Here is a 26,802-nt window from a genome sequence, read left to right as displayed (position 1 = left end):
AGAGTCCATGTAGTGAGCAGGTGACCTCTGGTGGTGAGTGAACAGAAGTTTGTAGACCGGATTCATGACAATACTGATCATCATCATCCAGGCCTTTTACAGTGCAAGCGCCGATCTGAGCGGTGCCTAGCATGCCGTCTTTCTGTGCAGAAACTGGTGTAAGCGTGACGGGACAGAGTTGTTCCCTCTGTCAGCGCAGACCGCCAAGCTGCTCGGTCTTCCGCAAGGTGATGCCATCGGTCAGGGTTGATGTTAAAGACGTTCATGTCCTGCTTAATGACATCCTTAAAGCGGAGCTTTGGTCGGCCACGAGGGCGGTATCCCACACCTAACTCCCCATGGAAGATGGACTTTGGGAGACGTTCATCTGGCAAACGACGAACATGGCCGATCCATCTGAGACACCTCTTATGTAATGCGGTATAGATGTCACTGCTGTTAGTGAGCTTCAGCACGGTGGTGTTCGGAACCCGGTCCTGCCATAACAGGCCAAGGATCTGTCGTATGGCAGCGGAAGTGAAAAGCATTTAGCTTGTGCTCCTGCCGCCGGTATGTTGGCCACGTTTCGCTACCATATAACAAAACGGATAGCACACAGGACTCGTATACGCGCACCTTTACTTTAAGAGAAAGGTGGCTGTTGTTCCAGACGTGATGCTGGAGCCGCCCAAAGGTTGTTGAGGCACGACCGATCCTGGTATTCAGCTAAGCATCAAGGTTGTTGTTTGCTGTCAAGGTTGAGCCAAGATAGATGAATTTCTCAACAACCGACAGCACTGTGCCATTGATGGTGATGTGAGGGGGAGCAGGAACGTTCTGAGCCATCATTATTGTCTTCTGGAGGCTTATGGTTAGTCCGAACTAACCATAAGCCTCCAGAAGCGGGCAGCGGCAAAAGAATTACACATCTCCTGAATTTCTTTTTCATTGTGAGCTACGAAGGCAGCGTCGTCTGCATAGAGCAGCTCACGCACAAGGACGTGCTTCACCCTGGTTCTGGCCCTCAGGCGAGCCAAGCTAAAGAAGTTGCCGTCATACCTGGTGTGCAGCAGAACCCCAACCGGATCAGGAAACGCTCGGTGCAACACAGCCGAGAAATAGATGCCAAACAAGGTGGGGGCGAGAACACACCCCTGCTTTACTCCGCAACAGACATCAAACTCATTTGAGCGGGCACCGTTGAACTGCACGGTTGCCCGCATCCCATCATGGAAGCCTTTGAGTATTGCCAAAAGAGTTGCTGGACAGCCGAGTCGCTGCAGAACGTGGAAGAGACCAGAGCGGCTCACATAATCGAAAGCCTTATTCAGATCAACAAACACAATGTACAATGGGCATTGCTGTTCTGCACACTTTTCCTGAAGCTGGCGTATCGAAAAAATCATGTCCAAGGTTGAACGACCAACACGGAAATCGCACTGACTCTCCGGCAGCACCTGGTCAGCAATGCGCTGCAGTCTTGGGAGGATTATACGAGCAAGGCATTTTCCCGGAAGGCGGAGGAGCGAGATGCCTCGGTAGTTGTTACAGTCCTGCCTGTCACCCTTATTTTTGTAAAGAGTTACAATGTTTGCATTCTTAAGTTCGCTAGGGATGCATTTGTTTTGCCAACAGCTTCGAAACAAGCAGTGGAGCTGCTTGACCAATGCTGCCCCACCACATTTCAGTAGCTCCACTGTAATTCCATCGCTTCCCGGTGACTTGTTGTTCTTCAGAGCTGCAATCGCGCACTCAATTTCCATTATTGAGATCTCCACATCGAGCTCGTTGAGGACAGGTAGTTGTGGTACAGCAGCAGAAACAGCGTTCAAGTCAGCATCCATCGGAGTGCCATACAGCAAGCTGTAATGCTCGACCCATCTACCAAGCTGGCCTGGGAGATCGTTGATGACAGAGCCATCAGTGGCTCGCAACGATGCAGTTTTTTTCACTGTAGGACCCAGTGCCTCATTGATACCGCTGTACATGCCACGTATGTCCCCAGTACTTGCACACCGTTCTGCCTTTTCACTGAGGTCTTTTTGTCAGTACTGCTCGTAGGCCTGGCGTGTAAGGCGCTTCACTTCATTCCTGGCCTTACGATAGTGAGTGATGGAGGAATCATTTCGGTCTTGAAGAACACTGAGACGGGCATTACGCTTGTCAGCTAGGGCCTGGAGCAGAATAGAAGAGCTTGCAAGGAACCAATCCGGCTGTTTTCTTCTACAAAACCCAAAGATCTCAGATGCAGCCTCTGTCATGGAACCTCTTAGCTCGGCCCAGATGTTTTCAGGAGTTCCGTCAACTCTGAAGTCAAGGCCCTCCATACGTGCACGGAAACTTGTCACATATTTAAGATTCTGCATCAGCTCAATGTTTAGCTTTGACGTGGGCTTTGGAGTGGCACTGTGAATCTTCTTTGGGGTGAATTTTAGAGTGCAACGGACAAGGGCGTGGTCGGTGTTACAGTCTGCAGAGTGCATACTCCTGTACCTCTTTACAGTGTTGAGTTTGCACCTCCTGACTATAATGTGATCAAGTTGGTGCCAGTGTTTGGACCGAGGATGCATCCAGGTAACCTTGGATCTGATGGATCCAGATGAGAAGGAACTTGGTAAGCATAGTCCATGAGCAGCGCACAATTCAAGGAGACGTTGGCCGTTGTCATTAATGCTACCAAACCCAAAATTCCCCAAGATCGGCCTCCAGGCAGTGACATCCCCTCCAACTCTGGCGTTGAAGTCCCCAAGCAGAGCTAAATCCTCCCCAGCCGGGACGGAACGAATGACCCCACTAACGTGGGCATAAAAGGCATCCTTATCCTCACTAGTCGCGTCAAGAGTGGGTGCGTAGGCAGAGAGGAGATTGAGAAAACCACATTAGGCATGGAGAGCAAGCAGTTGGTTGAGAGATGGTGGACAGCAGGGTGTTCCGCACAGCAAAGCCGACTCCATGCATCAGACGATGGCCATCTGGATGACCACACCAGAAAATGGTGTAGTTCCTTTCACGCACCGAACCACTACCCAACAGCCAAGTCTCACTTATAGCAGCAATATCCACTCTGAGGCGAGATACGAGATACTCTGATGCCGAGCAACGACAGCCCTTGAGTGCAAGGGCTGCCGATTTGCCAGTCGTTGAAGATATATATGACTTTTCATGCATGCTATAGCACCGAGTGCCGGGGCATAGAACAGAAGACGTATGGTTGCCCAGGACAACCGCCTCCCTCTGGGTCCTACGCCACTGAATCCGACGGAGTGCAAGCACGACAGTCAAGAGCAACGCAGGATCGCCCCGCAGTAGCCTACTAACTTGGCCTGATACTCGCTGACCGTTGTCCGGCAAAGGATCTTCCGCCCACCAAGAAAGCTGTGGTAGACCAAACCAGGAAAACGTTCCCATGCTCTACAACAGCTGCCAACTCCTGCTGCCGAGTTTACTCTACTATTTACTCTACTACAAATCTGCTATTTGACCCATAGTTGGGAGGCAAAGGGGTACTGTCACTTGCCCATGGTGAGCCCCTATGACTCGTGGTAGGGCGGGGTCGTCTTACTCTCCCGTACAGGTCCTTTAGACCTGCCCACTGCAGGTAATATTCTCCAAGAAAGACAGTTTTAGAACCGAGACACTCTCTCCACATTTTTCTTGCCGTGGAAAATGGGTGCAGCCATTTGTAAATTTTATGGGTCTGGCTTCCGGGCTTATCCGCATCCAGCTATTTTTAGCTGTACGAAACAGTTTGTTTTGCCGCTTGATATTGAACATTTGTGCATCTTACCATATTATTTTAATGTATTATCTTAATTATGAACACATTGGTTTGTAGAGCAAACAGTTTTACCGTTCACTGCTTGTTGTTACGGTGTTCCTGTGGCTCAGTGTTAGAGCACTGCAGCGCAGAAGGTTGTGGGTTCAATTCCCTGGGAACACACATACTGGTCAAAAAATTTATATCCTTAATGCACTGTAAGTCGCTTTGGATAAAAGCATCTGCTAAATGCGTAAATATAAAAGTTATTCTTCTCGTTATTTACTTTTAGCAGCTAATGAACCAGACAGTCTCACCCATATGCTTACTTCTGCATTGAATGAAAAGGTGGATATATTGATATATAATATATAATGCTATATACTGTGTTTAGAGATGAGACATTTTAAGCAGCAATTCTTTAATATATCAAAAACAATCCAACTGGACACTGAAAAAAATTATATTTATAATATATGATACGTATAGATGCATATACACTGTGTAAATTCATGTAAAAAAAGCATGCCATAAAAATCCAATCGATCCAATATGTTTCACTACATAAACATGCAAAGGCTACATTCATATGGCACTCAAGACATGTCCATGGTGAAACTTATTTGACACGTCATATGAAAATAAAACAAAAATTAGCCTATTGCAGACATAACATTAGGCCTATATTCATTTGAAAACATAAATTCCATGGACAGCACTGAGTCTTCCAGTGTTTCTCAGATTCTCAGCTCACTTTCAGTTCAGTTTCCTTGTATGTGAATAAATAATTCTCAATAACTCCTTAACGTGATAAATCTATAGGTACCTTGTTTGATATAAGGCTTTCTGTGTCAAGATAATCAACTGGAGTGCTCTTGATTGCACTATATATAGTGTTTTAAGACAAAATTCAAAATGGCAGATAAATTTAATAGGCCTGCATAGGAAAATTAGTTTGACTCATATTCCACTGCAAATGTAAAGAGACAAATCTTGTGATTAATGGTCAAACATTTAAATGTTATAAGCAAATCTTTCTATTTTTCATATTAATTTACCTGTAGATGGCGCTGTGCTGAAACTACACATAGGTCATGGTTGTCAAAACACACCAAGTTTGGCCTGAATATGCTAAAGCATTGCAAAGATAAAGCCTTACATCCATTTAGCCATGCTCTTCATGATTCGTTTGCACGTTAAATGAAAATGGTTAGTCTGATCAACATGAATTCTATAACTTTTTGTCAGAAATGGTCAACAGATGATTCAGTTGGATGTTCATGAAAAACTGTCTAGGAGGAATTCTGAAATGTTGATTTTTCAGAAAATCCACAACACTAAAAACTCAGTTGACTTGGAATGAGCCAAGGAATCAGAGGAAACAGGAATTTTGCTCATAAGCACGAGTTCAACTTTGGACACTTAGTGGCACTTGAGGGTTTGAGTTAGAGACTCCAAATTTCCCATGGTTCAACATTCAGACTTTTCTCTATTTGTGTGCCTAAATTTCATAAGTTTCCCTTAGTTCCTAGCCCCTAATAAATACATATCACTGATTATAAATAGAAACCATGATAGCGGAAGAAACATATTAACTTCAGATTTACATACACTGGATATTTGTATTTGGTTTCAATAGCAGAGAATGTGTACAGTATTATACGGCCAAACTGCTGTGTTACATACAGTATAGTACTTGTTCAGGTTAATGTTTTTCACCTTACTGCATAATTTAAATGTTTTAAACATGAGTGTGTCTCAGTGCATGACATGTATCCCCAACACACAAGCAAATCTAAATTTAGATCTAGATGTCATTATCTAAGATTGTGTCATCCATTAGAGTTTTGCTCATTCAAACTCTATTTAAATGTTTGTTCACAGTTCACTTCATCATTTGGCTTATGCAGGTAAAGTTACACCTTAAGATATGACTAGGTCTTAAGAATATACTTTCAGCATATGGTACAGCAAAGTTATGTACAATAACTTTGTTTTCATGTCTTTCTGTGTGGTAAACTGAAAATATGTCATCATAGGTATTTGAAGTTTAATGATAACTTACATATATATATTGTTGTATATTATTGTAAATGTGTTTTTGTTGTCTGTCTAATTTTCTCTCAGATGTGCACACAATGGCCAGTCAGAATGCCAGTGGCTATGAGCAGATGCAACTGATCCAAGCTGACCCTGTCCGGAGGAGCATTTCAGTGTCACTAACTCAGGTCTTCGTGTGGCCCTTCGTCTACCTAATCTTCCTCATGCTCTTAATATTCTCCAAGAAAGAGACTTTCAGAACAGAAACACGTTATATATTGTTTGGTCATTCTCTCCTGGTAGACCTAATATTTCTTTTTCTGACAGATTTTGTGGTTCTCTTATCATACAACTTTGTTTTAATACCACTGCATTTCTGTATCCCCATCTGCATGATAATGGAAGCAGTCGCAGTAAGTGCACCATTAACCATTGGTGCCATGTGTATGGAGCGTTATGTGGCCATTTGCATGCCGCTGAGACATCATGCAATCTCCACCTCTAGAAGAGCCTTAATAGTGATTATAATGATTTGGATCCTGAGCTCTATAAACCCCTTTGTTGATATGTTTATCCTCATTAGCACTACCTCTCATGAGTACCTGACTCATCTGACGCACTGCCACTATGAGATTATGATTTTGGAAAGGATACGTCAGTTTGCTAGGGGTCTGTTGTATATTGTGGGGCTTGTGCTGATCTTGATAATTGAAATCTTTTGTTATGTAATGATATACCTTGCTGCACGTGCAGCCTCTGGTGACAAGAAGTCAGCATCAAAAGGGCAGCGCACCATTTCCCTCCATATCCTTCAGCTGTTTTTATGTATGGCGGAGGTGATGTGTCCTTACATTGAGGCTGTAGTGATGCAGTATGATATTCAGTCATACTTGACTGTCCGATTTATAAATTTCCTTGCATTTAGTATCACTTCTAGAGCAGTAAGTCCTCTTGTCTATGGCTTTAGAGATGAGAAATTCTATGCAGCTATGGCTTACTATATCAGATGCAAAAATAATGTAATCTCTGACATTGATAAACAAACATGATTATCTTTGGTTAAGGCATTTACATGGGAAATTGTGTGATTTTAAGGCTAAAAAGTGTTTTTTTTGCCTGTGCAAGGTTCTATCAAAATGTTATCAAGTAAAATTTGAAACACATCAAAAGTGCAAGTTCTTGGTCTAATAGTGATGATCTACAGTTTGAAATTGTCAATATATAGCAATATATTAGTATTTAGACAGCATTTTATTTACTATACCACATGACTGATTAAGATATTGACATTTATGTTATGCTTTTAAATATTTTGTAAATATTTAAAATACATATATATATATATACCATTTAAACATACAAAGGTTACAGTGAGTGAAACTCAAGACACTCCCAGATTTTATTACATTTTTCTATTTGATATTTCGTAAGGGATATAATAATAATAATAACATCAGTGATTTTTTTTCACAGTGTATTTGAAAAAGAATTGGATCATATTCCATAATTTAAATATATGGGCAGCAATGTGGTTCTCCAACATTCAGTGAAAATACAGTTTATATGACAAAGCAATACTCACTTCACAATGTTCTGTAAATGCAAACACTTACTCTTTGATAAAATGGATAGCACACCATTTCAGGATCAGAAATTGCCTTCAGCAGCTTAAATATGTATTGTACTATGTATATATGGATGATTTTTACAAAAAAATTACAGTTATAATAGTAATAATAATAATAGCCAACATCAATGCAGAATAATATTGCTACGCAAAAATAACATGAAACAATAAAAACGTGTTGCTTCCTGTGGCATTTTCATGCCAGCATGATGCTTCACTTCCAAACAGCCCTAATTGTTTATTTCTGGACACAAATCTCTAAGAACCCAATTTCTAAGAACACAAACACACAACTGTGAAAAAAAAACAGTTTAATGAGGTGCCTTTGTGCAAAAACGCTGCCTGCGAAGTCTTTGCCTCATTTGGCATCGATGCAGCAAGTCAGCAAGTTTTCGGATGCAGCCTATGTGTGGACGTGCGTGAATGAGGGCCATCGGGGAGAAACAGAACAGGTGTGGAGTAATTTATTCAAAAACAATGGAAACTAATGAGAAACTAAATCAGGAGACAGAAACACAGGGAAATCTAAACAAAAAAAACTGCATAAACGTGACAAGAGATAAGTTATTACATTTGCCTCTCTCTATAACTTACAGAGGTCTATAGTCTGCAGTACGTGTTCAACATTACAACCCCACTAACTACTACTACACATACATCGTTAGGCTTTATACTTTAGTGTCTAGCACCAATTAACGCCTAAAGGGAACACATACATACAAATAATGGCCACAAAATACACAAAAATAAAGACATTCAACAAATCAAACAATAAAGCCTTCAAACCACACCTGACCCAAATTCTTGCATGTGTCTCTGTCTATTTCTAACCCTTGTATCCTGGTTCTCGCGTGTCTTGGTTTCTGGTTTTGATTACGTGCCTGTTATTCTGGATTTTCTGTTAGCCTCAGCTGTGAACTCAGTCTTGGTTTGGACGGTCTGATTGTGTCTGATTTGAGTGGTCTAATGACCTTTGCCTGTATTTGGACTTCATTTGTGCATTATCTTTTCAATAAATATTGCATTTTAATCTTTACCTTCATTTCCCCATTCAGTTCATGACAGAAGACTTATACAATATACAATATAACCAGCAGTTAGAATCATCCACCTGTGTCAAGGTAATCAATTCCTAGAGGACCAGGACTTGCTGTACATTGCAAATTCTTCTGACCCCCAGACTGTGCAATTTGTTTTGTTATAGACTCAATGAACAATATCTATCTAAATTTATCTGTGATGGTTCTCGAGGGTCACTGACTGTATATCTGGATTCTGAACATTTGTTAAGTGGTTCCATCTTAACTGTTGGAGAACCAAAGGAGGACACTTGGGGGGAGGAGGGCACGTACACTTGTGTTCATGGAGCTTGGCCCACCATGGTCACCACCAACATGTCCAGTTATAATGGTCACTAGTCTTGTGCTTTCAGTATCTTCCCGTCCTGTGGATCCCATCCTCGAGCTACTTGCCTGTCTTGTCATGGCCAGAGAGGCCATCTCCGGGCTTGTTACATGAACTTTCATGGCCACGTAGGCCGTCCCTAAATCCCATGTATGTCCTGTCACAGCCAAGGAGGCCTTGTCTGAGCTTTTTACCTGTCCTGTCCTGTCACGGTCAAGTAGGCCTTGTCTGAGCTGTTTACCTGTCCTGCCATGGCCAAAAAGGCCATTCCTGTCTCCCTTGTCTGTCCTGTCATGGCCAAGTAGGCCTTGTCTGAGCTCTTTACCTGTCCTGTCACAGTCAAGTAGGCCTTGTCTGAGCTCTTTACCTGTCCTGTCACAGTCAAGTAAGCCTTCTCTGAGCTCTTTACCTGTCCTGTCACGGTCAAGTAGGCCTTGTCTGAGCTCTTTACCTGTCCTGTCACAGTCAAGTAGGCCTTGTCTGAGCTGTTTACCTGTCCTGTCATGGCCAAAAAGGCCATTCCTGGACCCCTTGTCTGTCCTATCATGGCCAAGGAGGCCTTCTCTGAGCTCTTTACCTGTCCTGTCACGGTCAAGAAGGCCTTGTCTGAGCTGTTTACCTGTCCTGTCACGGTCAAGTAGGCCTTTTCTGTGCTCTTTGCCTGTCCCTTCACAGTCAAGTAGGCCTTGTCTGAGCTGTTTACCTGTCCTGTCACGGTCAAGTAGGCCTTGTCTGAGCTCTTTGCCTGTCCTGTCACAGTCAAGTAGGCCTTGTCTGAGCTCTTTGCCTGTCCTGTCACAGTCAAGTAAGCCTAGTCTGAACTCTTTGTCTATCCTGTCACGGTCAAGTAGGCCTTGTCTGAGCTGTTTACCTGTCCTGTCACAGTCAAGTAAGCCTTGTCTGAGCTCTTTGCCTGTCCTGTCACAGTCAAGTAGGCCTTGTCTGAGCTGTTTACCTGTCCTGTCACAGTCAAGTAAGCCTTGTCTGAGCTCTTTGCCTGTCCTGTCACAGTCAAGTAGGCCTTGTCTGAGCTGTTTACCTGTCCTGTCACAGTCAAGTAAGCCTTGTCTGAGCTGTTTGTATGTCTTGATATCAACAACATATAAACTACTTTGTTTTTAATTAATTAATCAATTGCAGTTTGCAAACAATATGCTCAAACTTTAAAGGGTTGGCGTTTTAAATGGTTAGTGTCTCCAATACGCATTAATCCAAAAATTAACTTAAACTTTTAACTTTTAAGTAAAACGGTTAATTTTTTTAAGGTGGCTGACACTCTCCTCTGAGCAGGGCCATGCAGAGTCCTTTGGAGGAGCAGGTGCTCAAGTATAAAAGGGGCACATGGAACAAGGCTTTAAATCAAATATCATTTCAAAATATCATTACAGCAATATATTGTAATGCATTCCTTTGCTGATTCGCTTATCGATATGGATGATTATGTATTGATAAAGCAGCAAATGCTTTGATGCAGTTTTGAAAAAGAAACAATAGAGAAGACAATTTTAAGTTTAAAATAATAATAGCTCTGGGATTAGAAACTGAAATGTCTTAAATTGTCTCAACCTGATAGCTTTTTCTTCTCTGTTCTATAGAATAATTAAGAACAGCGGTTATAGTAAAAACTATAGAAAACACTCATGCCTCTACATTTTCCTCTTTCTCACCAGCCTCTGTCTCCTGGCTTGCTGTTCCCTGCTCTCTTTCTGCCACTTGTGCCTCTACATTTCCCTCTTTTTCTTCCCCTATCTCCATCTCCTCATCTGATCTATTACTTTCCACTCTCTGTCCATCTAGGAACAAGGCTCAATTTACTATTTCAGCATTAATCTATTGTTTTAACCATCACTACTACTCTTGCACCTAATCAATAAGTCCACCTTAAATATTGATACAAAACATAAAACAACTGATACACTGGAATATAGTGATTAATATTATTATTACTGTTGTTGTCTAAAATTGAACACCTTTGCAATGTAAACAAATCACAGACTACATTTGTTATTTATATCCTTCACACTGCACTTTGATGTCAGGTATATTATGCATTTTATATTGACACTGATATTTTTACATTTATTTCCAGAGAGATATTATCGAGTTTACAGGCTAAAGTGGTCTTGCTGTTGAAGACACTGTTGCTATTGTAGAAAAAAAATGTTTGCGTCACATTTAAAATATAATTATATCTTAATTAATTTCTGAATTGTTTTTATTTTTATAACGATAATTCAGAGAATGAGAAAATCTGAATAAGCCTTACCAGTGTTGTGATAATTATTTTTAAGGCACTTTACGTGTTAAAAAATAAATTAGTACTGTAATATAATAATAGTTTAGTCAAATAACATAAAAAAGACCAGACCCTTCGATCATGCCTGTGAAAATGTTGTCCCTCAAACAGCACGCTAGTGTTACTTCTGCACTACAGGCTACACACAGCAATATAAACAACATATCTGCATGTTCTCACATCACATCATTCTTGTAAAATAATAATAAGTAAATAAACATCAAAATAACTTCGCTGAGAATGAAACACCACTTACCAGCTGCCACGGTGTTGAAAATATTCTCTAACAATTAAAAAATGCGCGTGCGGCGTCAGGAATCGTCCCGGTCGGATGAGGTCGTCGTCGTCAGGTGAAAGGTCATCATGTTGGTCATTTTATTTACGACTAAATTATTATTAATAAATTGTACTAATATTATGATTGGGCGCAGGCAGGCATTCACAAAAGGGTATGTTATTACAAGAAAAATTCGAGGAAATTTTGCTTTGACAAAAGGGCACTTAAGGGGCAATTGTTCTTTCAGACAATTCGATAAAATAAACCCGTTGAAAAAAAAAAACGGTTCACCGGTTCTACCCCCGCTTATAACTTTAGCACAGAATCAGTTCAGAATCAATCACCAAAAGAATCAGTTCGGTTCAGATGCGCACTGTGTCGGTCTGCTTCACGCTGAATCACACATGCGCAGTATCATCAACTCCTCGATTCTCGAATCGGACGCATCCGACAGAAACGGTTCTCAGTTCAGTGTACGAATAAATGTCGAAATAATAATTATTTATTATTGTTCTAGGTAGCTTGAAGATAATTTTTTTATATATTTATCCCGCATATATATATATATATATATATATATATATATATATATATATATATATTTTTTTTTTTTTTTTTTAATCAGGAAGAGGGTGGGGGGTCAAATGGGGGGTTAAAGCGTTTTTGGCAGGGTCTTGAGAACCCCCAAGACCCCCCCTGGCGCCGCCGGTGCCTGTCATAGCCAAAGAGGCCATCCCTGTATCCCTTGTCTGTCCTGTCACGGCCAAGGAGGCCTTCTCTGAACACTTTACCTGTCCTGTCACAGTCAAGTAGGCCTTGTCTGAGCCATGGAGGCCTGTCCAGACACAACCATGAAGGTTATTGTTGTACCCTCTGCCTGCCTCGACTCAACCACAGAGATTGTCCCTGTACTCTCTGTCTGCCTTGATATGACCACAGAGGTCATCCCTGAATTCTTGGCCTGCCATATCGTTACGGCCATAGTGGCCATTGTTAAACTCTCTTTTTCCGCCTGATTCACTGTGGTGGTTTACTGCTCCATCTTTGCACTGTGGTGGACATCTGCTCAGTCTGAGCAATCTTGGTGATCCACTGCACCATCATCTCGGCTGAAGTTGTCGTCAGCTCCATCAGCTCCACCCTGGTGGTCTTCTGCTCCACTGTGGGGATCTTCTGTCCCGTCTGTGCTGCTGTGGTGGTCTTCTGCTCCGTCGTGCAGTCCATCCCATACCATTGACACTCTGTCATGGAGGATTAGAATCTGGTTTAACAGAATTGTTGTGCTTTCTCTTCATTTCTACTCTTGTTTGTGCACTTATCTAGATTTGGACTTTTATGGCATGTTGTAAATAAATAAAAGGTTTATGTATGATTGTGTGTCAGTGATCCATGTCTATCCCCAAACACAAGCAAATCTAAATTTAGCTCTAGATTTCATCAACTACGCTGATGTCATCCACAGGAGTTCTGCTCTGTCATACTCTATATAAATGTTTGCTCACAGTACAAATCTGTACACAGTACATGGCTCAAGAATAGAATCTTATTGTCAGCAAGATAATGTAATATTTTGATGCAACTGATGCCACTAATTTCATTACCTTCAATCATGTAAAAATTAGATTACATATACTTTTTATGGCTACTTAAATATTTGAATATTATTAATAATTTATCTTACAAATATTTATTTCTTGAGGGTTTATTCATTTATGTCTTGTGTGTTTTGGTTGTCTAATTTTCTCTCAGATGTGCACACAATGGCCAGTCAGAATGCCAGTGGCTATGAGCAGATGCAACTGATCCAAGCTGACCCTGTCCGGAGGAGCATTTCAGTGTCACTAACTCAGGTCTTCGTGTGGCCCTTTGTCTACCTCATCTCCCTCATGCTCTTAATATTCTCCAAGAAAGAGACTTTCAGAACAGAAACACGTTATATATTGTTTGGTCATTCTCTCCTGGTAGACCTAATATTTCTTTGTCTGACAGATATTGTGGTGGTCTTATCATATTGCTTTGTTGTAATACCTCTTCGTTTCTGTATCCCCATCTGCATGTTGTTAGGGGCAGTCACAGCATGTGCACCATTGACGATTGTAGCCATGTGTATGGAGCGTTATGTGGCTATTTGTATGCCACTGCGACATCATGCAATCTCCACCTCTAGAAGAGCCCTAATAGTGATTTTAATGATTTGGATCCTAAGCTCCATAAACCCATTTGTTGATATGTTCATCCTAATTAGCACTGCCTCTCGTGAATATTTGTCTCAACTAACATACTGCCACTATGAGATTATGATTCCAGAAAAGATGCATCAGTTTGCTAGGGGTATGTTTTATATTGTGGGGCTTGTGGTTATTTTGACAGCTGAGGTCTATTGTTATGTAATGATATACCTTGCTGCACGTGCAGCATCTGGTGACAACAAGAAATCAGCATCAAAAGGGCAGCGAACTATTTCCCTGCATATCCTTCAGCTGGTTTTATGTACGGTTGAGGTCATGTGTCCTTACATTGAAGCTGTAGTGATGCAATATGATATTGATATATACCTGATTGTCCGATATGTAAATTTCCTTGCTTTTAGTATCACTTCTAGAGCAGTAAGTCCTCTTGTCTATGGATTTAGAGATGAGAAATTCCACACCGCTCTGATTTATTATATCAGATGCAAAAATAACACCATCTCACCTGACACAATTAAACAATCATGATTGCCTTTAAGTAAAATCTTTAACATTAATAATCCAGTCAAACTAGTTTTTTTTTTTACGTTTTAAGAGCGCCCATGTGATTTAAACATGCCTAAATTCATATCCAAATGCATGTCCAGTACTCCATAATATTCCATGCAATAATAATATTAATAAGAATAAGAATAATTAATGTTAACTATATATATATATATATATATATATATATATATATATATATATATATATATATATATATATATATGAAACCATCCAGAATTTGTATTTGCCTGGCCAATGAGGTCTTTGCAAGCTTGCCTCTCACATTCTGTACATTGCTTAATATCGACCTCTGCTGACCATATTAAGCATTATTACACTTCTGCTCACATTACTTGCTTTATATTCAGATATAATTTCTTTGACCATAGGAATTATAACATGCATTACAAGCATGGCTGTTTTGAAATGGATGCAATATGCAACATGTAGGCAAACCCTGTTGATTTTCTGAACCCTTGTTGTTATTATGTTAAATATTAAAAATAAATATGATCATATGCCATAATTTAAATACAATACATGAGGAGCATTGTGGTTCAGCAATGCAAGCAAATCAAGTAAGGGATAATCAACGGCTAGCTGTTCATTAAATTATTCGAATGCACAACATGGAAATGAAGAATCACCCGATACAAAGCGTCACATAGTTTATTTGATGGTAGAATATTTCACACATATTCATAAATCCCTTTTAAGAACATATTACTCACAAAATGGTTTGCACACTGTTTCATATGGTTATAGCAATCTTCAGGTTAGATCACAACATTACAAATAAACAGCTCTTGTATCTGAACCAGAGTGGTTTCGAGTCTCAAACATGTATTGTTGTATGTATACATATTCAAATAGCCTAAATGAGTAATGAAGATAAAGTTTAAACTAGCAATTAGAAAAAAATTAAAAAAAACTGCAATATCATTCAAATTAAGGTTGCGATAATGCCAACATGTTTCCTATGTGTCTATAATCAAAGACTTAAGATTTACCAAAGAGTGTGCACTCCTATTAAATTTTTTCCTTTTCCATTAAACAAAAATCATAGGAATAATCAATATCTAAATTAAATCTCTCTAAAACACTTTTAGCTGGATATATACCATGTAAAAGTTTTAATTTTATAACCTCTTTAATATGCTAAGATGTATTCCAATTTATATTTCTAAAAACATTTGGTACAGATTAAGCTTTTATGATTAGCAGTATCATAATACTCCTAATAATGTTTAATAGTACAACTGTGTTTAAGAATATTAATGCCTCCTAGAAACATTCTGTCTTTAACATATATTGCCTCAAAAGAATCACTTCCACAAGCTCTTACAAAAAGTATAACTTGTTTGGGTATGGCGTCAAATAAAACAACATACTTTTTTGGCGTATCTTTAAACCAAAATTGTTTAAAAAATCATTATAATATAATAAATAACCATTACACAATATCATTTTCATAACAACTTTAGAGAAAATATTTATTTTTTATACTGAATACATATTTTATTCCAAATAATATATTCATTTGGGGGAAAATTATGCTTAAACCCCAGCATCCAGGCCAATACAGCTTGTTTGTGAAATTAAGCTAATTTCACAGGCATTTCATCAATTTTAAAATCATATCTCAACAGAACTCCTTATGAATTTAAAAAAGTGTAAAGTGCAACTTGAATATTCCCGCCTTCTCAATAAAAGAGGCAATCGCCAAATGATAAAGTCATTGCATCACTGCAGTTGCCATTCGAAAGCTGTTTAAATTTGTAATTTCTGTAGGCATTCGTCGGGTCTAACCAATGGTACCTATGCGGCTTGCGGGGAAGATGCTTCCGCCTTACAAGCCATGGCATTATTGCAGGTGCACCAGGCTCAGGCACTGAAGGACCTGCACGCTTCTGCAGCAGCCTCCAGCAAGTTGCGCCATAGAGCTGGGTGCAGGCAGGCCGCCCCACCCGTCCTGGCCCCTGTCAAACCTGACGGTGAGCGGAAGAACAGGAGGCCCCGGGACGGGTGACCTAGAGAGAGATAGCTGCTTTCTGGGGGATGGTGAAGGCCCCTCTCCCTCCCCTGGAGGAGGGCCATGCGGAAAATCTGGAAATCTCGACGATAGAGCAGTTCTCTCTATCTCTGGGTCCCAGAAGGGCACGGAGAGTTGCGGACGGCCAAGCACCGGACTTCACTCATCCTCCTCCTTCGCCAGATGGCAGCAGCGGGCGGTTCGTGAGCATCAACAAAGGCCCTACTCATGCACTTTCTGCCAACCCATGGAACCAGGTGAGCCCTGCACCCTACACTCACACCACACTCCGGCCTGCTCACAAGCTGCCCGAGTTGGGTTCCTGGGTTCCACCTCGCTGCCCTACCGCGGGTATGGCTGTGGTTTTACTAGTCCCGCTTGTATGGTTTCTAAGCGCATGGTCAGCGCTACCCAGCCCATCTCGCTGGCTTCTATGTACCATCAGCCTCGGCAATGTGATTCAGTTCGCCTGGCGTCCCCCCAAGTTCAGTGGTATCCGCTCCACTACAGTGAATGCAGCCGATGCCCTTGTTCTGTGGGTAGAGATCGCAATCCTACTGGCGAAGGGCGCGATAGAGCTGGTCCCTCCATCCGAAATGAGGATGGGGTTTTACTCCCCTTGCTTCATTGTACCCAAGAAAGGTGATGGGTTATGACCGATCTTGGTTCTACGAGTTTTGAATCAGGCCTTCATCGGCAACCATCCGGCTGGGGTGCCACGTAGAACGTGGGCTTGGACAGGCCTGCAGCTGCATTGGTACATCAATTGCCTAGAGTTGTTAACAGTGCACCTTGCCTTGAACCTAGAGGTCTTCACAGTGCACCCGAGACCGGAGTTCCAGATTGGGTCTGAATCTATTACTTCGGGTCCTTTTTCTGTTTAACATTGTGTGTAGTACCCGAGCGATCTGAGTCATCGGACTTGGAAAAAACCCGATCCGATTTTAGTGGTCAGATTCAGACTTGACGCAGAGCAAAGAGCAAAGATGATAGCAAAATAAACAGCGCCAGCGGCCATGGCACTGAACGAGCAATTGTTATTATAGTTCAAATGGGCATACAGTCAAAGTTATTAGGCGAGTCACAATGTACATGTGTACAGTTACATTTTTCATCCGTCACCGTGACATGAAGTGGACTTTTGAAGCTGAAATAATGAGTGGATTAAGCTTGGACTTGGAATAACGAGAGGAATGACATGGATAACTTTCTTGTTGGAGGATTGTAATGCATCACAGGCAGTCAGGTACAAGGAAGAGAGACTACGGCTCCTTAAATTAGGTAAGACAAAAAGTTGTATTTTTCCCAACAGGTTTATTGACTTGTAATAGCAATTCAAGGTGGAATATGTGTCTTCCCGGCGGGTTAGGGTCCAGCTTTCAAATACTAGACGGGTCCGGGTCGGTTTGGTGTAGTACATTACGGGTCTCTTTCGGGTTCAGGCACAAATCTTTGGACCCGTGAAGACCTTTACATGAACCATCTCAAAAGTGTCTCACGAGGAAAGCACTGGTCCGAACTGACAATACAGCGTACATCAACTGACAAGGTGGTCTGCGCTCCCATCGCAACTCGTCCGCCACCTCCTTCTTTGGAGTCAGAAGGTTCTGAGGTCACTTCGTGCTGTTCTCATTCCGCGCCTGCTCAACTGTAAGGCCGATGAGCTGTCTCGAGCAATGCTCCCAGGAGAATGGTGACTCCATCCCCTTATGGTCCAACTGATTTGGAGAAAGTTCAGAGCCGCTCAGGTATACCTGTTTGCTTTTCCAGAGACCTCTCACTGCCAGCTGTTCTACTCGGCAGCTGAGCAATATGCATTTCCCCCAGCGAGCCTTCTCGCACAGACACTCTGCAAAGTCTGGGAGGATGAGGAGCAAGTCTTGCTAGTGGTGCCATATTGGCCCACTCAGACCTGGTACCATGCCCCCTGTGAATGGGAAGTCTTTAGGTAAGCATGACCTCGTCATCAGGTTCCTTAGAGGGGCCAGGAGGTTTAATCCTTCCAGGCCTCCCTCTATACCATCTTGGGACCTGACTCTAGTCCTTAAATCACTACAGCAGGGCCCCTTTGAGCCTTTGAATTCAGTTGAGCTAAAGTTTTTTTCATTGAAAACTCTGATCCTGCTTGCACTGGCCTCCATCAAGAGACTAGGGGACCTGCATGCATTTTCGGTCAACGATTCATGCCTAGAGTTTGGGCCGGCTGACTACCAGGTAATCCTGAGTCCCCGGCCCGGCTACGTGCCCAAGGTTCCCACTACACCCTTCAAAGACTAAGTGGTGAACCTGCAAGTGCTGTCCCTGGAGGGACAGACCCAGCCCTGGCTTTGCTCTGTCCCATCCGAGCATTGAGATGCTATGTAGACCAGACACAAAGCTTCAGGTCCTCAGACCAGCTCTTTGTCTGTTACGGAGGCCGGCAGAAGGGGAATGTCATCTCTAAGCAGAGGATGGCCTACTGGATTGTGGATGCAATCACCCTAGGCAGCTGGACACGGCGGGAACATCCGGCGCCAGGCCTTCATGATGAAACCGTGAGAACCATGGAAGGCTGGGTTCCATATTGAGACCTAAGCAGTACTCGTATGTGCATAGTCCACGGTATAGCCTTAGAGCGCGTCTTTCCCCGGCAGACTTCTGCCTTCTCAAGAGTGTTTTAATTACCACAAACTTCTCCATATACGCCTTAACGGATGCTATATGTGTATTTGCTCCCGAAAACTCCTAAGGGAAGGATGGTGCCTCCGCAGCATCCCTGTTCCAAGCAGAACGGGTACGTTTTCCCAGTGTTATCCAATCTCATCCAGTGAGGTAGTGCTTTGACAATGGTAAGTGGAACTACTTGTTCCGAGCCCCGGCCTACACCAAATAGGGGCGCAGGTGACTCACACAGGGCACTGGAAGCGGCAGCTCCCATGGCACTTTGGTAGGGATCCCAATTTCGTCGGTCACCGACGTGACGTCGAGAGTTAACTAATGAAAGGGAACGTCTCGGTTACGTATGGTAACCCTCGTTCCCTGAAGAAGGGGAACGGAGACGTCACGTCACCACAGTTGCTGTACCACTCAGCGAAAACGTGGTATGTATTGCACCTGCTGCCTTATAATACTCACGCTGTGGTCAACGGCAGCTGGATGCAATAATTGCATGACAGTGTGCATTGGCTCATTTAGTTTACACTCGAAGTAGATTGGTCTATCGAAGCGATATCCCAATTTCGTTGGTCACCGACGTGACGTCTCCGTTCCCTCATTCAGGAAACGAGGGTTACCATATGTAACGGAGAAGTTATTTGTATAATAAAAAACATATTCTGTAAAACAGTTTTGATAAAGCAAATGTATTAAGAATGGTTACAAGTACTCCATAATATTCCAAGTAAAAGAAAAAAAAATACCATTGGTTTGTATTTGTCGATAAGGTCTTTACAAGGTGTCGCTCACATTCAGTATATTGTTTAATAGTGACCTCTGCTGACCATTTTAAGCATTGTTACCCTTCTATTAACATTACTTGCTTTATATTCACTCATTATATTCACACATTATTTTTCAATAACCTTTCTCTAATTTTAAGAATTATCTCATGCATCACATGCATGATGACTATTATGAAATGGATGTTATATGCAGCATGCAGGCAAACCAGTGCATTTTTTTATTTATTTTGAACCCTTGTATTTATCAAAATAAATAAATCAATTAATGAAATTAAAGTTATTAGTCAGCACAGTCTCTGTTTAGGCCTCTTAGGAAAAACATTATATCAGTGTTTACTTCAAGTGTTACAGCCTATCGAAATATATAACCTATAATAAATATATATCGAAAAATAAATATGATCATATGCCATAATTAAAAGAAGTGTGGTTTAGCAAGACGAACAAATCAATACAGTTTATGTTTTGCTATTCATATCCTTTTAAGGACAAACACATACTGTCTAATACACAAAATGGTTTACACACTGTACAGTCTCTGTATCTGAGTCAGAGTGGTTTCAGCATTTTAAATATGTATTGCATGTATAAATAAATGAAAATCCTAAATTAATAATGAGGATAAAGTTTTAAATAATAGCAAGTATTTGAAAATAAACTAGCTACAACCTTATGCAAATTAAAGTTGTGTTAACGCCAACATGTTTGCTACGTGTCTGTGATGTTATGTGGCCTTTGCATGCCACTGTGACATGATGCAATCATGCCTTCCAAACAGCCTTTATTGTTATTTCTGTGTATTCTTGTGGTTTGGACCCTGAGCTCTATAAACTCTTTGTTTACCTGTACATTCTCATACAAGTGCCTAAGATAAGTACTTTCTGAACTCGCTTGGCAGGTTTCATCACTTTTTAAGGGTGTTCTTTTTGTTGTGTACATTTTCTTTTTATGAACACTCTTTAAAAGGGATTTTGAAGGTGTTTTTTTTTAAAGCAAATGGTTTTGTGGAATAGGTTTTTTGCATCATAAAAAAAATGTGCAATAAGATAACTTAAATACAGATAACATAAACTAAAGATGACAATATTTCCCCACATATCTCTCAGTTTTTTCCTCTAAGCGTAAATGAAATAATAATAATAATAATAAATAATAAAATAAATTAAACTATGACTCAGTAAGGATGTATTAAATAGATCAAAGTGACAATAAGGACATTAATAACCTTAAAGAAGATTTTGTTTCAGATAAATACTCTTCAAACTTTCTATCCATCAAAGAATCCTTAGAAAATGTATCTCGGTTACGACAAAAATATTAAGCAGCACTGTTTTCAACATTAATAATAATAATAATAAATGTTTCAACAGCAGTTATTTTTATCAAATTAACACAGCCTTGGTGAGACTTCTTTCATCTAAATGTTTTAACGGGAATGTATGTGTTTGCTTTATTTTGTTTATGTATATATATATATAATTTAGAGTTCCTTTGCTGCAAAAGCTTCCATATAGCCCTTGAGGCATGGCAACAAGAACAGTACAAATAGTTCTGATTTATTGACTCCCAGCATGCTGATAGGGAACAGTTGAGAAACTGTTCAGACCATTTCACTTTTCAGAGCTGAAAGATAAATGATTGGTTTAGATTGATTGAAATGGTCTATCAAGAGTTTTTTCGGGTCTTCAGGTATCAGTTAACCCAGAGTAAACATACAGTAGTTACGCTCCGTGCATTGTCATGATAGATATATTTTTGTCCAGTTTTTTCTTCTTCTTATCATGTGAACTTGTTTTTCTGCCATCCCCTTTAAGACGTGCAGGCCATGCTCATCAATTTCTGTGCCTGTTATGTTCTCAATACACTGTTTTGTGATATCTAGAGGTGTGTCATCATGTGTGCAGCTCAACCACTAAGAGCTCACTAATGTTTACCACAGCCTGTTACAACCTTTGTGCAAATGTGCGTCAAACCCTATCTTTCCTTGAACTTAAATCGCTAAAATCAAGATCAAAGGTACAAATAAACGGATCAATACACTGCATGGAGGGCAGGGTACTTTAGCAGTATATAAATACTGGCGGGCGCAATGCTGTCAGCTTAAAACATTGAAGTGCTTCACTTAAAGACCAATACGGGCTGAAGGGACATTCCTACAAGTATTTTGTTTAAGTAGTAAAAGACGAGGCAATATGCAGGCTTTTAGAAACTGCGGTTTGTGTGCTAGTGGGAGTCTTCTTAAAAGCCGTGCTGACTTCTTGGTAGCCCGGAGAAACCTGGCTGTCCTACGACTGAGTGCTGCATGCGTTCAACTCCTCAAGTAAGTTTGCGTCCATATTGGGCTGTTTTAAGTTATTTTCAATTAAGCTCTATGGTCAGTCTAATTTATTTTCTTATATCAAAGGGACAAGGCCAATGTGTTCTGCAGGAGTCCCGCTCCTCAGCATCTCCTGCACCTGCCGGAGGTCGCCCGATCCAATAGAGTCACGTTCAGTCTCGCCAGCAGCCTCTGTGCGGTACCTTTTACACAGGTAACCTTAATGCAGAAATGTTTAAATGTTGCACATAGACAGTGAACAAATTACAAACTTGAGAAACGCTTGTATATAGAGTGTGACAACATGAATGTGGAGCCGATTATTTTGATTAGTCGATTCAGTTACTTTTTGATTAACTATTTTCTTATTATAATTTTTTTTTGCAAACATGTTTTTATTATTGAATGCTGGCTCAATGCAGTCAGTCAATTTAAAGTGTAAATATAATAAGTAAGAAATATTTATTGCAAAAGTATACACATACTATATGGTCATTACTGTATATTTTATGTTCTTTTTTGCAAGAACAATTTTATAACATTGGGGTTTAGGGTCATAGAGATTAGGGTTATAAGAATGAGAAAGGCTCTACACTGGTCAAGCTGGATGTTTATTATTTATGGAAAAGAGTCGTTTTGGGAGTCAGAAATATGCAATGGGTTCCCGATACTATTCATTACTATTGTGACAATGGTAATAAATTGCATCCCTTTTTTCTTCAGCAGGTTGAAAACCTTTCACATGAATCCCTGATTCGTCGAGCCTCATGTCTGGTCACAGACAGTGCTAACACGTACCTCTCTCAGACCACACTGGCTCTTGTGGATGCCCTCACACAGTATGCCAAGGTAAGACTTGTGAACTATAATAAAGTCAGTAAAACTAGCTTCACGATGTGTCGTTCACTTGATTGCTGACAAAGGTGTTATATTTGTAATAAAATATTAATTTACTATATCTATTTTTCTTAGGCACTACATGCACTCATTGCCCTTCAAAAGCGATTTATAAACTCAATAGGAAAGCTGACCCCTGCTGAAGAGGACAGCATTTGGCAGGTGATCATTGAACAGCGAGTGGAGGTAAATTCTGTTCCTTTCAATTGTTTATTTATTTTTTGCAGAACAAGGTCTGCTTTAGTTTATCTGCTTAAGTGTTATTTACATTTTGCAACAGTGTAGATCACGATTAAGACAGATAAACAGGCCTTGTTGATATCAAAGTAACTGATATCAGAGTTTTCATAGTGTTTTTCCCTTTTTTTCAGGTTAGTGATAGATTGGAAGCATGCAAACGCTTTGAGTCAAACTGGATGAATGCCATCAACATCTGTGAGTTGTCAGCAGATGCAGCCTACAATTCAGGTATGTTAATAAATTATCCTTAATTATTAAACCTGAAATAAGTTTGATCTACTGTGCAATTTGAAAGCATTTATTGTACACATGATACATGGTCTGTGTATTGATTTTTACAGGAGCAGAGCATGCATGCACCGCAACAAAGACTAATCTGCAGGTGGCACAGTGCAAAGTGGAAGAGCTTAGAAAGATCTCAAAAGAAGCAGATAAAAAACTGGCTGAAACGAAAGCAGAAGAGATCCAGAGAATGGCAGAGTATGCCTCTAGCATTAACATTCCTGATCTGGAAAATGTTCCAGAGGCGTACCTTCGTGAGGACTAGAAAAATAAGTGACATTTGTATTCTGTAGCCAGCAGTGAATCACTCGGTGGGAATGACTGAATCAGGAATGTACCTTTATACTGTATACATTTGCAATCAATATTGCTTAATTAATTAATGGTTATTTGAAGACCTCACTGAACCAATATGGTTAATGTTCATAATGATAGAGCAGGAAAAAGGACAAAAAAAAACAAAAAACAACTGTATTAAGTGTTAAAGTGATTAATGCAGCTTGTAAGATCATGCATATAAAATGCCTGTAGAGCAGACGCCTGCAAAGAAATTGCTTTGAAAGAAACAATGATTTAGTATTTGTATATATGTATATATTTTTCATATTGTTTGTTTATTTTTAGTGCAATTAAAAGTGTTAATGCAACAATGAAATCATATCACATGTTGTGATATTGCTGTGTATACAAAGTTGCAATCAATCTGTTTTATATTTCTAGAGATCAACTGTTATTTATTATTCTAATAAATGGAAAATATATATAGAACAGTTTTTGCAAAATGTATGAATTTCAATAAATTATTTTCTTGAACTGCATTACGGTGTCTGCAAATTTGACAACGAATATATATATATATATATATACATTAAATACTTTGTGGGAAGGTATTATTGTCTTAAGCATTATAAAATTTTTCATTAACATGCAAACTCTAATTAAATGACATTACCATTATTAATTAAAGTTGCTTTTATTTAGTCGGTTTTCATAGAAGTTCACAGTTTTGACCAACAGAGGGCAATGCCATTTTTTATGGAAAAAGGAAAACGTTTTAATACAGGTTCTATTTTTTTTTCTCTTTCTTTCACTATACTTAACTTTTATGCTATTGTTATTTATTTGTATTATTCTTTCTAGTTTATACTTTACTGTATATTCTAAATTTGTATTGTCTTAGTAAGTTATGTTTGTTCCCCTTCTACACGCTGAAGACCAAACAAAGAATTTTATTAGTACATATGTCATTAAAGCTCTTGAATCTTTTTTGTCTGCATGAATGTGGCAATACAACATCGTAATAATATTTTAGTCTAATTACAATACAGAAGTCTGTTCTGCCTGTTATTAACTGTAAACAAATATTAGTAAATTGATACCCATAATAGATTTCTGTAATCATTTCCTCAACCTGTCGTTCCAAACTCATTACTTTTTTCTTTGGCTGAACACTAAAATAGATGGTATGCAGAATGGCAGCCTCAGTCACCATCTTTATCGCATTGCCTAATTTTTCTATACAATAATATTGAAAAAATAAAAAAATAATAAAAAATAATATATATATATATATATATATATATATATATATATATATATATATATATATATATATATATATATATATATATATATATATATATATATATTAGCCTAATATTGTTTTTCATACAATTGTCATTCTGAACAATATCTACTTTTTTGTTCCGCAGTCAGATGATGACAGAATTACCATGTGATAAAGAGAGCTGAATGATTTTGTTTTTGACATTTTAGGTTACAAAATACTAATAGGCTCTTTAATAGGCTCAAATTGAATTTTCATTCATTTTCAGTTATATACAGCGCAGTGCTGCATGCTTTGACATTGAAATTATGTTCATCAGGAATTGATATGGGCTGTATTTACACTGATAATCCAAATTATGTTTATCAAGGATTGATATGGCCTGTATTTATACTGAGAATCCTATAAAGTGAAGGGTTTTACAGACCTAGGGTCCCCCATTTAGACCTTCAGTTAGCTCAGGGCCAAACAGTATGAAACTCTTGCTAGATTTTCTCTAACAACTTATAATATATTAAATTAAGAACAATTTATCATGCTACACTGTAAAATGATCAGCAGGTCTTTAGATACAAATAAAAAAAGAAAAAACTTAATAGTGAGCAGTGTCTTAAAATCTCAGAAAATGAGATATACTGTATTTCCTCTTTTAACTCCACACAAATATTTGTGTGTGCATCAAGTTCCAGAAGCATTTAGTTAGAGAAAAGGGCCAATAAAAATGATTGGTTGGTGTAAATGGCTCCACTCAGTTAGGGATTTATCACTCTTGGAAGGCATATAAATAAAACACAGGGATCATGGAAAGCGTACCCAGCATGGCTCACTCTTTAGTCTAAGGGTGCTTTCACACTTGGTTCACTTGCCTGGTCCGAACCCGAGTTCGCTTGCTCCTCCCTCCCCCCTCCGCCGCTGGACTGTGTTCATATTATAATATTTGAGTCCGAACCGCGGTTCGCTTGCGTCATCAAGCCAGCAGCTGTTTACCCCGTTGCTTGGTAACGACAGCGCAGGAGAAGGAGGCAACTGCATAACATTACTCTGTGCACTTTTATGTATTACGTTTTTGAACTGTTCGTTTTGTTGATAAAGCTTCGGTACATAACGGCACTTGCGTCTGTCTTACGAATTTACTAAAAATGTTTTAAAGAATGTTGAAGGCAAACATAAATGAGATGTAGGCTACAGCTCTCTGCTTGCAGCGCGTCAGTCACGCTCGTCAGGATAGTGAGTGAAACACACACAAACACACATTTTCATCAAATAATTTGTCATTAAAAGCGGTTCACGTGATTTGGTACGATTGCATTCACATGAGCAGTGAACCTTACCAGAGTTCACATGAAGTGTACCCCAGACCACCGTTTTTAAGCGGACTCGGGTTCGGTTCGCGGGTGCGCATCCGAGTACGGAAGACAGAGCGTTCACATCATCCAAACTAACCGAATTCTGACGTCAATCGACCCCGGGTGCGCACCAAAAGTGCTAGTGTTAAAGCACCCCAAGTGAACTGGGACATCTCCCAGCACCCCATTGAGCCAAGCCATTCCAATACCCTGTCTTGTTTTGCAGTGTTAAAAAAAACTATATATTATATAAAATGTACCTCTGACAGCTCAAATGCACAGCCTGTATTAGACGATTTGAAGCCTATATCGATTAAAGGTGCTTCAAAAAACCCTAAAGATACCCTATCCCGGGACTCTTTCGCTTTTTGACTTCGTGCAGTCTTGTTTTCTCTAATCATTAAGCCGTTGCTATTATAAGTTCATCATTTGTGTCTGAAAGAGAGCGCTAGCATCGCAATGCTCCGCAGTGTTAACGGGTTTATTTTTAGTCGGAAACCGCCGCTGGACTGAAGGTCCCGCCCACGCGCGGCTCGACTGCTATGGATCAGACACCGAGTGGA

The 26,802-nt window shown here is 40.0% G+C and overlaps 3 protein-coding genes across 4 annotated transcripts; all 3 read left to right on the top strand.

The window, feature by feature from the left end:
* The first annotated feature begins 5,874 nt into the window (after positions 1-5,874).
* or94a1 (odorant receptor, family 94, subfamily A, member 1) lies at positions 5,875-6,825 on the top strand. Its single transcript, XM_059533992.1, has one exon. It carries the CDS (start codon positions 5,875-5,877, stop codon positions 6,823-6,825), a length of 951 nt encoding a protein of 316 aa, XP_059389975.1.
* Positions 6,826-13,140: 6,315 nt separating this feature from the next.
* LOC132123158 (odorant receptor 131-2-like) lies at positions 13,141-14,097 on the top strand. Its single transcript, XM_059533718.1, has one exon. It carries the CDS (start codon positions 13,141-13,143, stop codon positions 14,095-14,097), a length of 957 nt encoding a protein of 318 aa, XP_059389701.1.
* A 7,582-nt stretch (positions 14,098-21,679) lies between these two features.
* LOC132122883 (diablo IAP-binding mitochondrial protein-like) lies at positions 21,680-23,772 on the top strand. 2 transcript variants are annotated; one of them, XM_059533378.1, is made up of 6 exons: positions 21,680-21,910; positions 21,995-22,121; positions 22,634-22,756; positions 22,880-22,990; positions 23,176-23,272; positions 23,386-23,772. In XM_059533378.1, the coding sequence occupies exons 1-6, from the start codon at positions 21,783-21,785 to the stop codon at positions 23,589-23,591; spliced, it is 792 nt and encodes a 263-aa protein (XP_059389361.1). In that variant the 5' UTR covers positions 21,680-21,782; the 3' UTR covers positions 23,592-23,772. The 2 variants fall into 2 exon arrangements, with proteins under 2 accessions (XP_059389361.1, XP_059389360.1); XM_059533377.1 differs by having other exon boundaries at positions 21,681-21,910; positions 22,631-22,756.
* Positions 23,773-26,802: the final 3,030 nt, after the last annotated feature.

The sequence above is a fragment of the Carassius carassius genome, chromosome 41, assembly GCF_963082965.1.
Source record: "Carassius carassius chromosome 41, fCarCar2.1, whole genome shotgun sequence".
Lineage (NCBI taxonomy): Eukaryota > Metazoa > Chordata > Actinopteri > Cypriniformes > Cyprinidae > Carassius > Carassius carassius.
Note: the sequence above shows the minus strand (reverse complement) of the source record. Positions and strands in the feature narration are given on the sequence as shown.